Source organism: Aphelocoma coerulescens, chromosome 28, assembly GCF_041296385.1.
Source record: "Aphelocoma coerulescens isolate FSJ_1873_10779 chromosome 28, UR_Acoe_1.0, whole genome shotgun sequence".
In the NCBI taxonomy this organism is placed as follows: Eukaryota; Metazoa; Chordata; class Aves; order Passeriformes; family Corvidae; genus Aphelocoma; species Aphelocoma coerulescens.
Genome location: NC_091041.1, coordinates 4,805,677 through 4,821,246, shown reverse-complemented (window position 1 = coordinate 4,821,246; position 15,570 = coordinate 4,805,677). Strand labels below are relative to the sequence as shown.

Genomic DNA, 15,570 nt, shown 5'->3' with positions numbered 1-15,570 from the left:
CGATAGGCGGGACGGGCGGTCATGTTGACTGTGCCGCAGCCGTGTCTTTCTCCTGAGGGACCCAGCACCGTCCGCACGGAGCGGACCGCGTGTGCGACAAGGGGAGAACCAGGCCGGGACCCCCGCCATAGCCCCGGGGGGAAAATGGGGCGACCGAGACTCCAAATGGAAAACTACAACTCCCAGTATTCCTCGCGACAGCATCTGCGCCTGCGGGCCGCAGCGGCGGGCGCTAATTGGCCGCCGGTGCCGCCGCCATTTCGCGCGTTGGCTCAGGGCCCTTAGCGACGCGGCGCGCGGCAGTGCTGGCTCCGCCCCCTCTGCCCGGTGCGGCGGAAAGGCCATTCCGGCCCCCGCGGCGCCGGTCCCGGCTCCGGCCCGCCGCGGCCCCGTTCCCGCCCGGTAAGCGGGCAGGCCTCGGGCCCGGGAGCGAGGACCCAGCGGCCTCCGCCGTCCCTCTACAAAGCCGCCCAATCAGCGCCGGCGGCGCGCCAGACTGACAGCCGCCTCCGCCAATCAGCGGCGCCCGCGGGCGGCAGCCAGTCGGGAGGCGAGACGCAGCGGGGAGCGTGGATGGGCGGGTCACGTGGGGCACGCTCCACCAATCAGCGCCGCGGGACGCGGGGTCGCCCCGGCTCCCGCCAAGTACGAGCGGGACGGGCCGGGCGGGACCGGGGCCGGGACCGGCGGGGGCTGCGCGGGCCGCGCCGTGTCGGGTTCGGCCGCCGCCGCCCGGGACCGCCGCGAGCCGCGCCGGCCGCCGGGCCAGGTAGGGCCAAGCTGGGGGTGCGGCGCGGCCGGGGCGCGAGGTGTTTCCGGCGGCGGTTGGGCCGCGGGGTGCGCGGGGCCTGCCCGGAGTAACAAAGGAGGCGCCGGAGCTGCCGCCGCGCCCCGGGGCTGGGCCCGGGCCCGCCCTGCTGCCTTACTCATGGAGTCACTGATCGGTTTGGGTGGGGAGGGATCTTAAAGCCCATCCCTGCCATGGCAGGGACACCTCCCACTGTCCCAGGCTGCTCCAAGCCCCAGTGTGTAGCCTGGCCTTGGGCACTGCCAGGGATCCAGGGGCAGCCACAGCTGCTCTGGGCACCCTGTGCCAGGGCCTGCCCAGCCTCACAGGGAGGAATTTCCTCCTCACATCTCGCTGGGTGCAGGCCCAGGCTCCTGGGGACATTCCTGCCCAGCCCAGCGAGGGGAACCCTGTGGCTGCCGGGACCCGGTGGGGCCGGGGTTCCTTTAGCTTGGGGCTGACTGTGGGACCCCTTTGTCCCCCCTCACCGGCCCTGGGAGAGCTGTTGGGCTCTGCCTCAGCCGTCCCAGGGAAGCAGCAGCTCGTTGGGAACATACTTCGGGTGTTGATTTGTTGTTTTCTCCCGTAGCCATGGAGTGCAGAGACAAAGCTGCTGTTCCTCCACGCAAGCTCGTCCAAGGTAAGGGAGTGTCTCTCATCCAGCGCAGTTTTAACGCATTAAGAACGTTTCAGACCTGATTTTGTGAAATACATTGGCTTGGCTGTAATCAAACCATCCCTAAGTGGCTTATCTCAATCTTATGCTTCAAAAGTAATAAAATGCTTTGATATTTCCCATGACTGAGTAACCTGGTGTTGTTGTTGCAGCTCGGCTGCCCTTCAAGCGCCTCAATCCTGTGCCAAAGGAAAAATTTGATGTGGATTCAGAAGTCAAAAAAGTCAAGAGCTCCCCAAGTGCTTTTGTTCCAAGCAAGGATCCCTCCCTGGATGCCTCCGGTGCCTCCCTGGACAATGTGGAGAATGACTGCCAGCTGGGCTCAGATGGGAATTTGACTCCAAAACTCGTCAACGGAAAGGGTCCGTTGGACCATTTTATCCAGAAAAACCCAGGAGGTGACACAAGTGACCCTGGGGTTGTTCCTGACCTGCCTAAGGGCTCTGGCCACGGACTCGGGGGTGGCACAGAGCGGGGGGATGTGGATTCTAGAGCTGCTGCATCCGTGGCCGTGACCAATGGCACGATAGGGACAGAGCTGAGCCAACTGAGTTGCCTGAATTCCTCGCAGAGCAGCCCAGCAGGTGACCCCATGGAGACTGATGGGCCCTGTGCAGCTGCAGCCAAGGCAGAGCAGGATTTGGGAGGTGGGATCCAGCTGTGCTCTGGGGCCACAGGGTGCAAGGACGTGGGAAGCAGGAAGGGGACCCAGAGCGAACTGAAGGATGTGCTCTTTGAGGGGAAGGTGCCCGTGGTGCTGCTGGAGGACATCATGACTCTGAAATCCCCCCAAGTGGCTTCTCTGGACGGCAGCGCCACGTCGGAAAATGAGGCCCTGGAGTCGTCCCACGAGGGAGACTCGGGACTGACCAACTCCTCGCTGAGCTCCGGGAGCTCGCCCGAGGTGCAGCTCGTGGCAGAGCCCAAGAGGAACACGAGCCCTTTGGCCGCCTCCACACCTGCCAGGAAGGTTGGTCTGCTCTGCTTCGGGATGAAAGCTGCTGTGGTGCAATGTTTGGTTTCCTGGGCATGTGGGGAAGAGGATGAGTGGGACAATGAGGAGTGATGGGGAGGTGGTGTTGGTTAATAACTGAATTACTGCCCTTTGGAATCTTTAAATCCTGCAGCTAAAGGATTTTATCCTCCCTGGTTCTGGGAGGAATGTGTGCTGCTGTATTTACATTTCTTTGATGAAATGCTCACCCTGGGACTTGGTGTTTTGGTGACAGGATCCAAGAGCAGTTTTGTCCTTTAGGTGCTGTTTCCCAAGCTCTGTTCGTGCTCCACGAAGCTGCTGTAACTCCTGTGAGGATGTTCGCTGAGTACAGCCAGTGCAGATGCTTTTCCAGCTCTGAATTTCTGCAGCTGGCGTGGAAAAGCTCTGGCACAGATTTCCCAGAGCAGCTGTGGCTGCTCCTGGATCCCTGGAAGTGCCCAAGGCAACCTGGGATCAGGGAAGGTGTCCCATGGCAGGGGTGACACTGGGTGGGCCTTAAGATCCCTTCCAAGCCAAACCATCCTGGGATTCCATGAAAAAGCTCTGGATGAGGGGGTTTGTTGTCACCTGAGTTCCAGTTTAGCAGCTCTGCTTCAGCAGGAGACCCCAAACACACTGATTTTTGGGGCAGTTCTGACAGAGAAGCTTCCAAGGACAGCAGCATCTGCTCAGGTGGCTGAAGCACCATGGGGATGGTTCTCCCAGTCCTTTTGCTGTGTTTATCAAGTCAAATGATCACTTCCTCCTCTGTGAAAGCTCCCAATCTTCCATCCCTAAAATAAATGGACACACTCAGGCAGGCATGAAGTGTTTCCAGTGCAGCAGAACAAAAAGCCCTCCTGGTGTAATCCAGTATTGCCAATGAGACTGGATTTGCTCGTGTGCTGCTCCCCAAAATGAGGGGCTGCACCCCAAGCTGTGCAGCTGGGAGTCCTGGCAGGTTTGTTTTCCTGGGAGGAAACAGCTCTGAGGAGCTGAAGCCCCCACTTGACAGAACTCCTGTTCTATATCAGATAAATGTGGAAAATAAAGCAGGTGGGCTGTGTTAGCCTGTTCATCACAGAGTTTAGCTGTGATGCTGTGAATGGCAGGAGGAGGAGAGGATCCAGTAAATCAAGTCATGGTGTGCTGAAATATTGACAGATTAGGCCTTTAACCAGTCTATGAACAATGATCTTAAGCATAAAACACCTTTTTTCACCCCCACAAAGAAAAGGTAAATGAGAGGTGTGCCCTGTTGGGAATTTAGGGTCAGTGAGCTGGTACTGGTGGAAGATTGAGTGGACTGTGATGACAAGAAGAAACCCTGTTAAAATGTGGAAAACAGTCCTTGTATTCCTAAAGTTGTAGCTAAATATCACAGGAAGATAAGTGGATGCAAAAAAACCCCAAACCCACGTGTTACTGGAAGGAAGTGGCTTTGCCATAATGAAATGTCTCCTGTGGCTCAGAGCAGCTCCCCTGAGCTGTGCCCGGGATGTTCCCTTGCCAATGATCCTGGAGAGCTGAGGGGACCAGAGGGGTTTGTTTATGCAAACGTGGCGACCGTGAGGATTTGATGGGAACAGGAGCACTGGAGTGGATTCAGGCTGGAAGGGAAATGGGGAGGTTGGATATGCCCAAGGTGTGTCCTCATTCCCTGCTCTGGAGGAATTTGGAGTGACTGGATGGAACCTGCAGGAGCAGCGCTGCTGTCGTTCAGGCCGGAAAGGGAGGGACGTGGGTCTCCTCTAAAACTTGCATTTTGTAATTCCAGGTACCTCAGAAATTCCACAGAAGTTCAGCAGAGAAGGAGAAGCTGAGATTGCAAAGAGTAAGGCATTTCCCTGACACCCAAACCTCACCTGAGCAGCAAACAAAGGCCTTTGCCTTTTATCTCAGCCCACCTGGAGCATCTTTTTTGCCATTCTTCCTCACCCTGAGGAATGTGGAAGAACCTCTAATGCAGGCAGTTAAAGTGTTTGGCTCTTCCCAAAGCCCCTGAGTGGAGCTGTGGGTGCACTTTGGGAAGAGATGGAAAATGTTTAAGCCCCAAAACTGTAGGATCTGTTTTTATTAATACACGAGGCAAGTTGGGCACTGTGTCTGTGGCTTCCCAGAGAATGTCACCACTGGATGCCACCACTGGGAATGCTCAAGCTCCAGGTTCTGTTTGCTTGGATGCAGCTCCTCAGCAAGCTCTGCTCCCTGGTTCTGCTGCCCCTGCTGCTGTCAGTCGCGGGGTGCTGGGTACAGAGGAGGCTGAAGGGTCACGTGGAGTTTCCAGCAGCCAGTGCCGCATGATTGGGCTTTTTGGGGTTGTTTGATCTGCCCTCGGGAAGGTTTGTGCTCAGGAATTGTGTGTCTCTCAGTGCCTTGTTTATAAACTTGTGTGTTTTATGTAAGTTGTAGCTATAAACCCTCTTGCTTTTCCCAGTGCCCCATATAGAATTCCAATCTGTTGTTTTCTTCCCTTCTATAGCTGTGTTAAAAATAGCAGGGATGTGAGGGAGAGAGGAGAATGGAAGCTAAAAATGATGCTGAGAATGAACTAGACCCACCAGTGAGCTGTCAGCTTCACACCAGCTCCCCAACACCCAGCAGATTCCATGACTCAGGCTGACAGTGTTGTTTCCTTGCCATTGGCACCATTTGGCTGTTGGTGGCTTTCTGCAGTTATTTGTGTTGTGACACTGCTCAAGAAGCCTTGATGTTGACAAGGAGAGATGTGAAATCAATAAAAGAAAACTGAAAATACCCAGGGAGGAGTTGGAGTGTCTGGGCACAGGCAGATCCTCCTTTCCTGGTGACATCACCAGTGCCTGCAGCACAGAGAGCTCTTTCCCTTTAATTTGACATTTTCCTCCTTTGTGTCAGCAGAGCCGTGGTGAGAATTGCAGTTGTTTGGGGAGGAAACGCCACAAAAGGCAACACTTCCAATAAAATCTTCCCCCCACTGTTCCCAGAACAAACTCAGGGCACTGGTGGTGTCTGATGATGTAAAATGGGATAAAACAAGGGATAAGCTCCACAGTCTGGAGTTTGGATGCTCTCAGTATTCCCTGAGATCATAGAATATCCCAGCTTGGGAGGGACCCACAGGGATCATCAACGTCTGATTTCTGTGATAGTGGAAACCATCAGAAAATCCCTGTGGATTTATGGTGTCAGATCAGCTCAAATTCACTTGTAAAAGTGACTCCACTGTAGCCCTGTGATGACACCAAAGCACGAAAGCTCAGGAGGAAATATTTTGGAAACAATCTGAAATCTCCTATTAAACAAGGGAATAATTACAATTTTTTAATTCCCATCTAATTTTCCATAATCCTACAGGGGTAACGAAGATGACTCAATACAAAGCTTTCCTTGATGCTTAGAGAAATGGAAACACCTTTTTTTGCTAAAAGAATAATTAAAGCTTTCAGAGAGGCAGCACAAGGAAGCTCAGCTGGCTGGCTCCTGAGGCACCAGGGCGCTGTGGATGTGCTCCCACCTGGTTTCCTGGGAATAATGTGGGTCCCTCCCGGCTCGGGATATTTTATGGTGCTGCAGGTCAAGCACTGGGTGGGTCCAGTTTCCTCTTTGAGGAGTGAAATGCTGGTTTTCATCAGGGGTTTGGTGCCACAAAGGTGCAATTCCCTGAGCGTCCCGTTTGTGCACAGGACCAGGAGCGTGCGGACAAGCTCCAGAAGCTGCAGGCGGAGAGGGAGGAGAAGGGGAGGCTGAAGGAAGAGGCAAAAGCTGCCAAAGAACGAGCCAAGGAGGAGGCGAAGAAGAGGAAAGAGGAAGAGAAGGAGTTGAAAGAGAGAGAAAGGAGGGAAAAGAAAGAAAAGGAAGAGAAGGAGAAAGCTGAGAAGCTGCGAGTGAAGGAGGAGAAGCGCAAGGAGAGGCAGGAGGCTTTGGAGTGAGTGCCTGGGGTCGTGCAGCTCCCGGGGGGGGTCCCTGTGCTGCTTTCCCTGCCCACCTGGGCTGGCCCTCCCAGAGGCTGCCGGGCTCACGGGGTGGCTTTGAGATGCTTGAGGGACTCTGTGCCACCATCCCAGCAGTGCCTTCTGCTGTCCTGCTGCACTGAGCTTCCCTTCGTGCCCTGCCTCACTGGTGCTGAGCAGTCTGTGCTGGCACCGGGGCTCTGCTTGTTGAGGAGGTTGCCTGTAACTCGGTAATCCCATCCATTTCCTGGTATTGAGGGAAACTTGAGGCAGCCTATTAATTTTGTGGCTAAAATGGGTCAATATTTGCTCTAGAAGGAATGAACAAAGTCTTCTCTACCCTTCACTAAGTGTGGTCCTTGGCTGGATTGACAGATGATCCTCGTGGTGGGGTCTGGGTCAGGGTCTGGGGCTTCCCACCTCTTCCTCAGTGCAAGTAAACCCTTCCTGGTGGGTGACAGTTCACATGATCTTTGTTTTCAAGGGCAAAGCTTGAGGAGAAGAGAAAGAAAGAAGAGGAAAAACGGTTAAAGGAGGAAGAAAAGGTAAAAATGCTTTCTCTGGCTTGTCTCTAAATTCCTCTGCTGCGGTGAAATGGTGTTGGTGGTGCCAGCTGGGATGGAGCAGGTCCCTTTGGGGTGCAGCCTGTCCCCCCTGACCTGCTGGGGCTGCTCCATCCAGATTTTTTTCCCACCTGTTGGTTCCTTTGCTTTTACCCTCTCAAGTGTTTTCTGTGTGTGTTTCTGAATGCCCACAAATGAACTCTTCCCCTGGCAATGGCATTGGAACCCTGGCTGTATTAGGGAAGACAATGAGAGTTTTTGTTGAGTCACAGGAGCTGGTGACTGCCTGAACTTTGCTTTGTGCCTCGCTGCATTTGAAGTGGAGTCATGCATGAGCTCACCTTGAATTCCAAAGCTTTGTCCTACCTCTGTGTTGACAGTTTGCATTTGGGTTCTCGTTTCAGCGCATTAATGCACAGAAAGCAGAAATCACCAGGTTCTTCCAGAAGCCAAAGACTCCACAAGCCCCGAAGGTGAGGGATTGCTGTGCCTGTGTGTGTTGGTCTCTCACGGCTGTTTGTAACAAATACCCTGATTTCCTTCTCAGCTGCCTCCTACAGCTGCTTAGGTGGACAAAGCACTGGTTTTTCTTAATTTCCTGGTCTCAAAGGTGTAAAGGATTTTAAGAAAAAGGCCAGAGCAGAGACTACAGAAGATGTTTGTATTGGTTTAGTAAAATTCTCAGCTCTGTCTTCTGCGTTGCCTGGAAGATCTGCTGGAGTCTTGGACAGGAAGGGCTTAACCTAAATCTTCACTTAACCTAAATCTTCACCCCAGACTGCACCTCAACAGCAGGTGCTTCCTCAATGTGTTGGTGCTGCAGCTTCTCAGTGTCCAAGCCCTCACATTCCTCACTTGATGTTTCAGACCCTTGCTGGCTCCTGTGGGAAGTTTGCTCCTTTTGAAATTAAGGAGAACATGGTCTTAGCCCCCCTCAGTCGTGTTGTCCTGGATCCAGACTACCTAGAACAGCTGGACAAGCTCCTGCATGCCCAGAATGGGGAAGTTTCTTTCTTGAGGGATCTAAAGTGTCGTAAACCACGAAAAACTGGGCCCACTTTGGTCAGTGACAGCAGTGACAGTGTGAACAGGTCAGTCTGGGCTTGGGGCTTGCTTTGCTTCTATTTTTATGAAATGAGCTGCAGAGGGGGGTTGAGGGAGTGATTGAAGTGGAGAGGAGGGAAAGCTGGAGCTGCTCTGTGGGGCCTGAGCCACCTCCCCCTGTGTTCCCAGTGACGTGGTGGTGGTGGATAACTGCCAGACAGATGCTGTTCCTGAGAGGGAGAAGTTTGGCAGGATGAAGCTGCTGCAGTTCAGTGAGAATCACCGCCCTGCCTACTGGGGCACCTGGAACAAGAGAACCTCCCTGATCCGTGCCAGGAATCCATGGTCCAAGGACACTGTAAGCACCTCAGCCTGCTGGGATTCTTTCTCTCTTTAGAAGTGAATGTGCTTGGCCAAGTTCTCTGGTTCCCTGGGGTTCCTGGGCCATTTGCACGTTCCCTCAGCTCTGAAACCCCAGGCTGGGTTTGGTGTGGCTCTCTCCAGTGAGGGACAGGAGTGGCATGTTGGCATTTCTTGCAGAAACTGCTGGACTATGAAGTAGACAGTGATGAAGAGTGGGAAGAGGAGGAGCCAGGGGAAAGTCTCTCCCATAGTGAAGAGGTGAGGATCCTGCATGCTGGAAAATTCGGGAGCCAACTGCACTTGGCAGCGTAACTTCTAATCCATTTATCTGTAGGATGATGAAGAGGAGGGAGAGGATGAAGATGAGGACGATGGGTTTTTTGTACCCCATGGGTACCTATCTGAAGATGAAGGTGTGACAGAGGTAAGGCAGCTGGGTGTCCCTGAGTTTCCATCTCTGTTTCCAGTGAACTGTGCAGTGTCAATATTGGCAGGGGGGGACAGCTCATGGTCCTGGCAGGGCTGGGCTCCCCCAGGCCTGCACAGTTCAGGAGCCCTGTGTGGCTCAGGGAACACAAGGCACAGCTGGCTTTAAAAAGCTTTTTTTTTTTTCCTGGCATGGGTGTAACGAGTCCTTTGTCCCCTGTGGCTGCAGGAGTGTGACCCAGAGAACCAGAAGGTTCGTCAGAAACTGAAAGCAAAGGAGTGGGACGAGCTGATAGCCAAGGGGAAGAGGTTCCATGTCCTGCAGCCTGTGAAGATTGGCTGTGTCTGGGAAAGGGCAGCAAAGGACACCAGCACCAACACGGACCTGAAGGTGCTCCAGCAGTTCACAGCCTGCGTCCTGGATCCACCCGTGGCAGAAGAGGAGCAGCAGACACAGAAATGTAGCAAAAAAAGAGCAAAAGATCAGCAAAGTAAGTCCTGAAGGGCTAAACAGAACTTCTACACTGTTGTACTGTGCTTTGGAGGGAGTAGGGGGATTACTGAGTGTCCAATTCAGAACGACCTGTTCCTGACAAGTCTGGAATCCAAGGAATCCCTGAGAGCTCTTGGAAAGGAGTTTTCTGGCAGTACCTCTCCAAAACTCTTGCTCTGGGCAATCTAGGAAATAAAGCCAATAAGAACTTGAGCAAGCTCAGATTTAGGATGAGCTTGAGCCTGTTTATTGTTTGGGGGAGAGGGTTTGGTTTCTGTGCTGGGTTCCAGCCCTGAGCTTCTCCTGCACCTGATTAACACAAGGGTGTGAATAACTCACATAAAGGCTAAAAACGGGTGAGGATTTCACTCTAGGGTGTTGTTGTTATTGGGAGTGAGTTTTCTACATCACATTTAGCTGCTGTTACAGTCACGGGAGCCCAGAGTGGTTGGGGTTGGGAGGGGCCTTTAAGATCATCCAGTTTCTGCCATGAGCAGGGCCACCTTCCACTTGCTCCAAGCCCTGTCCAGCCTGGCCTTGGTCACTTCCAGGGATGGGGCAGCCACATCTCTAAAATCAATCCCCCTGTTTTCCCCCTCTGGAGTGACCGTGCTGATTTATGTCCCCCTGGCTTTGCCAACCTTTACCCGGCTCCGTGCCCCCTTTGCCCCCGCAGTCCTCGGCCACCTCCTGCCGCTGCTGCACGGGAATGTGCACGGGAGCAAGGTGATCATCCAGGAGTTCCAGGAGTGCTGCCGGCAGGGACTGTTCAGTGACGTGACCGCGGCCGAGGGCAGTGACGGGAGCCCGTCGCGGCCGCAGACCCCGGGCGGGGAGGACAGCGGGGTCCCCTCCAAGGCCAGGCTCAAGAGGATCATTTCTGAGAACTCTGTGTACGAGAAGAGGCCCGAGTTCAGGATGTGCTGGTACGTGCACGCCGAGGTGCTCTGCAGCTTCGGGCAGGAGCACCTCCCTGTCCCCTGCCAGTGGAACTACGTCACCCAGGTGCCCTGCGCGGGGAAGGACGAGGGGGGCAGCGTGCCAGGCGTGGCCGTCCTGCAGCCCACCCCCCTGGCAGCCAAGAGGAAGGCCATGGGGAGCATGTCCATCACGAAGTTCATGAAGAGACCCCGGGGTGCTGAGCAGGTGAGTTCCTGGCGTGGTGTTCTTCCCCAGGAGGGAGTGCTGGGAATGGGGCTGGGGGTGTTCACACGCTGGGCTGGCCCCCAGCTCGGCCTGTTAACTACAGACCCTGTCCTGCACACCAGAGGACCCCTTTGATGGGGCAAGAAGTGAAATGATGTGACTAAAGAGATGGGTTTCTTTTGTGTGTCTGCAGCTTGGACTCTGTTCCATTTGAAACGTTGCTCTCCTGCTGTTCTTCCATTCTCTGCTATTTGGCGGTGATTGCATCCAAGCTGTGAATAGCTGGAGTGGCTGCTTGGCCTTGGTCTTACAGCTGTGTGTAATTTGTGTGCAGGTTTTCTGTGTGCCTGTGGCTGCCAGATGTACAGCCCGAGCTGATGGCTTACAGCAGTTGCATGTGAACGGATTAAATGTGGTTCCCAAGAGCTGCAACTGGCCCCAGAACAATCTGTAAAGTCTCCAGCTCGTCCTGACACACATAAAGCTGAATTTCAAGAGCTGGTTTAAAAATATAATAATTCATAGGGGTAAAATGAGATGGAATTGCAGTGGTTGCTGCTGGTGAGCTGTGTTGTGGTTTTTATGTTGTTGCTTCTGCTTTTCAGGGCAACAGCGGGTAGTGCTGGAGCCTGGCCATGGCTGAAAAATGGGATCATGGAATTCCAGAATGATTTGGCTTGGAAGGGACATTAAATCCCATCCAGTGCCACCCCTGCCATGGCAGGGACACCTCCCACTGTCCCAGGCTGCTCCAAGGCCCAATGTCCAGCCTGGCCTTGGGCACTGCCAGGGATCCAGGGGCAGCCCCAGCTGCTCTGGGCACCCTGTGCCAGGGCCTGCCCACCCTCCCAGGGAACAATTCCTGCCCAATATCCCATCCAGCCCTGCCCCCTGGCACTGGGAAGCCATTCCCTGTGCTCTGTCCCTCCATCCCTTGTCCCCAGTCCCTCTCCATGTTTCGTGTTGGCCCCTTCAGGCACTGGAGGGGCCACAGTTGGGTCCCCACAAAGCTTGGGATGCTCTGTTGAGGCTTTAGGTGCTGAAACTTGAGGTTATCAACCTTTTGCTTCCAATCCCACAGGCAGGGCAGGGTTTGAAATCACTGTCAGTGGATTTATTCCTCCTTCCCTGTGCACCAGGTTAGGAGAGAGCCCCAGAATGGTTTGGGTTGGGAGGGACCTTAAAGCTCATTCATTCCACCCCCCTCCCATGGACCACAGATGAGGCTTTTGATGCTTTTTATGCTTTGCCTTCCCAATTTATTCTTGGCTTTTTTGGCTTTTCTACTGAAAAAGCTCAGCATTCAGGTATTGATAGAGATCAGAGACTTGTGAGAAGCTGTTCAGCCCCCAAACTCCATCTGCTTGGGTTTTTTCTTGTACACTAAATAAAGGCAGAGATAAAAGTCTCTGCTTGGCACCCACTGGAAATTCAGCTTATAAGGGAGCAGAAATAGCAAAACAAAGGCTTTTAGGAGAATTACATCACCAGCCTGAATGCTTCAAAGCTTCTTAGAGCTGTGCTGGGGAGGTGCAGCTCTGAGCAAAGGTGTCACAGCTCCAAAAGCCTTTAATTCCTGATGTCTCAATCAGCCCTGCTCAAGTACTGAGATCCCACCCTAACCTGTCAAGCCAGGCTGGAGCCTGGGGACAGCCTGGGAAGGGCTGGGAGGGCACGGCTGCCAGATTCCCACTCTGGCACATGTTCCTCTGCTGGGAAGCTCACACCAGGGCTTGTGTGAGTAAAGGTGTTCTTACATAAGCTGTGGAGAGAAAAATTTGGTGCTGAAGTGGGCAGTACCTGCCCACGTGGAGGAGGGACTTAATGTGAGAACTGGGACTTTATTGAAAGATGTAAATTGAGCATTGCTTGGCTGGGAGCAATTTGTAGGGAACAGGGACCAGGATTTTCATTCCAGTTCCAGCTGAAGGGGAAAAACCAAAGCAACAGACCCTCACAGCTGGGCAGCTTCAGTTTGTGTCACTCCTTGGGTTCCGCTTTCTCGATTCAAAATAGGGAGTTTGGGCTTTTCCCATGGCAGAAAACCTGGACAGCAAGGGAAGAACTGTCACCACTCCCTGCGTAAAAGCTGATTGGCAAAGATGAGGAGGAGTTGGGGGAAAACAAGTTCCAAACCTGACAAGCAACTGTAATTCTCCATCTTCAGAAGGGAGAGAACATCCAAAGGGGCTCAGAGGGAGCAAAGGAGGCTCAGGGGGGACCTTCAGGCTCTGCACAAGTCCCTGACAGGAGGGGGCAGCCGGGGGGGTCGGGCTCTGCTCCCAGGGGACAACAGGACAAGGGGGAACGGCCTCGAGTTGTGCCAGAGGGGCTTTAGGTTGGAGATTAGGGAACATTTCTTCATGGAAGGGGCTGTCCAGGCCTGGCACAGCTGCCCAGGGCAGGGGTGGAGTCCCCGTCCCTGCAGGGATTTCAAAGTCCCTGTGGATGTGGCACTTGGGGACATGGTCAGTGGTGGCCTTGGCAGGGCTGGAGAACAGTTGGACTCGCTGACTTTATGATTCTGTGATTCTATGAAAACAATCAACAGAGGGGGGAGAGACTTCCCTTCCAAAAATCCAGCGAGAGTCAGATTTCTGTGAGGGCTGGAGGGAGCTGCCTGTGCTGCGGGGGTGCTCAGCACGTTGTGTAAGAGGGAAGGATCTTGGAACAGGAGCTTGGCCTGTTTCCCACTGTGTGTGCCACTGCAGATGAGGCCTTTTGTCACAGCTCCGTGTCGCTTGGAGCTGGGAATTGCTGGTTTTCCTTCCCTCCAGAGGTGCCCCCCTGCCCGGACGGTGCCCAGCACTGCCTGTGCCTGGTCTCACACATGGCACCCTCCTCTTGCTGGTTCACACCTGCTCCCTGTTCTTTCCCTCCAGGCTGCAGAGATGGATGGATTTCAGGCAGACACGGAGGAAGATGAGGAAGATGATGACTGCATGATTGTGGATGTACAGCCAGGAAAAGGTGGGAAGGGCAGTGGGTCCCAGGCTCTTGGCAGACACTGCCCCCAGGGAGCAGGAACTGTGTGCAGCTAAACTCGGGATGTTCTGCCCCTTTTTCACCACTCCTTGAGCTTTTCTCTCTAGATATTTTATTCTAGATACTCCTGCTGTTTAACCTTTTCTTTAAATGCTTCTTTGCTATTTATGACCTTCTCTAACCTGTCCTTTCTGCCCTCCTCCTCCCTCCCATTGCCTCAGTAGCACAAAGCACTTGGCTGCCAGTGTCACCTGGTTATTCCTGGGAGCAAAAGCGAGCATCAGGGCAGTGCCAGCAGAGGCACTGGAAAATTACTGTAAATATTGCTGCTCTCTGGGGTGTGCAGAGCCCTTCCAGGACCAGCAAGGTCTGGATTGCCACCCCTCTGCTGCCTCCTCGAAGGTGCAAATTGTCTGAAGGAGGTACCATCAGGGAGCAGCCCAGCTGCTGCTTTGCTGCACAGTCTGAGCAGTCGCTTGTGTTTGTGTCCCAGTTCTCCCTTGGAAAACGCCTTCAAAGCCCCTCTGCTGCAGCTCTCCTTTCAGGCCGTGGTGGGATGAGGATGTGGAGCAGCTCCTTTCATCTCCAAGAGCTTTTGGACGTGATCACACAGATCAATGAGCTGACTCCAAGCACGTGCTGTGGTTTCCAAAGCTCTGAGCTCTTTCTTCCTGCTCACAATGGAGCTCTCACAGCCTGCTCTAAGGAAAGTGGGTTTGTGTTGGGCAGCTCCTCTGGTAGATAAGGACTGATGCAATAAATTCTGTAGTGTTTGACCCATTCCAGACATTATCTGGGCTCTCCTTCCTCTCTGAGCTCCTCTCACCTCCCAAAACAGACAGTGGAACTGCTTGACAAGAAGCTTGGCTTTAATCTTAAGCTGCTTTTGCTTATTACCAGGCTCTGAGATGAAAACCTCGCCTCAGGTTTGTCACCTCTTGTTCTGAGGATGCCATTGAGCAGCTTCCCTCCCTCAGGCTCTGCTGACACACATGCAGCTCTGTTTGTTTGGCTCTGCCTGACTCTAAAGCACTGAAAAGATTATGAAAATCCTTTTTATGGTTGAAGTGATTTTTATTCTGGATTGGTGGTATTAAATATGAAGCCAGTGTTAAAACCGGTTTTTAAATAGTGTTGAAAAGGAGACTCACAACAGATGCAGGAAGCTAAGACAGATAAAACATAAAGTAGTCAAATTCTACTGGATTAATGAGGATATTTATAAAAACAAAACAAACCCAACACATTTGCTCCTTTGCAGGTTCTACAGCTTCAGAATCCAGTGGCACAAGAGCTGCTCACCAGGACAGCAGCATGGTCAGCCCATCTAATACAATTTGAGACTTAAATGCCTACTAACTCCTCTGTATGTATGTAGAATGAGCTAGAAAATTTTAAACCTTGTGTATCTGTGACCAAGATACTTGAAAGTATTCCACATTTCTTGTAAAGAGAAGACAGCACTTTGTTCTGCGTCAGACCAGATGGAAGCTTAAATTTTTAGTTTTAGCTTTTTTAGCTTTTTTTTAAATACTGCATATTAATCTGTCCTTAATAAAGCATTATTGAAATTTTGATACTTCTTTGTAATGAAAGGTATCTAAGTTATCTCTAAAAGCAGCTGAGGGATTTTGGAATAAGCTTATTGTGATGCCACTGGGGAATGACTGTTCATAATGTTGTACAGCGTGGCCTTGGGTATAAATGATGTACAATTATATATGAATTTATGCTCTTGTACCATCCTGTTTGTGGTCTTACTTGCTCCAGAGAACAGCAGCAGGGCTTTACCTTTGGAAAGGGAAAAATTCATCGTTTGTCCTATTTTGGGACAGGCTCGAATGAGTTACAGGTCAGGGGCAGATTCTCAGTCTCTTGTCTACATCAGAGCTGGGCTCTGGCCCACAGAAAATCTTTGATTGAGGTATTAAAGGACTGAACTGGCATCAAACTTGATGATACACAGAACAAACTGCTGGGCCTTTTAACTTCATGTGACTGGTGAGTTATGGATTAGTTCTTTAAAAGATTGTCTGTAATTTGAGGTTTGTTATCTCCCCTGTGGGCACCAGCAGCAGCTGTTCCCTGTTGTCAGTCTCTGGTCTGTGAAGGGACAAGGGGGTGATGCTGCCCCAGTAACACCAGTGCCAGCCCCAGCACAGACTGGTTTGGCATCTCA

The 15,570-nt window shown here is 52.7% G+C and overlaps 1 protein-coding gene across 1 annotated transcript; it reads left to right on the top strand.

Moving 5' to 3' along the window:
• Window positions 1-678: 678 nt before the first annotated feature.
• CHAF1A (chromatin assembly factor 1 subunit A) lies at window positions 679-15,131 on the top strand. The gene is made up of 15 exons (XM_068996946.1): window positions 679-769; window positions 1,377-1,427; window positions 1,616-2,433; window positions 4,217-4,273; window positions 6,105-6,346; window positions 6,856-6,916; window positions 7,339-7,407; window positions 7,802-8,025; window positions 8,168-8,336; window positions 8,519-8,599; window positions 8,676-8,765; window positions 8,997-9,258; window positions 9,937-10,406; window positions 13,289-13,376; window positions 14,653-15,131. The coding sequence occupies exons 2-15, from the start codon at window positions 1,379-1,381 to the stop codon at window positions 14,730-14,732; spliced, it is 2,760 nt and encodes a 919-aa protein (XP_068853047.1). The 5' UTR covers window positions 679-769; window positions 1,377-1,378; the 3' UTR covers window positions 14,733-15,131.
• Window positions 15,132-15,570: the final 439 nt, after the last annotated feature.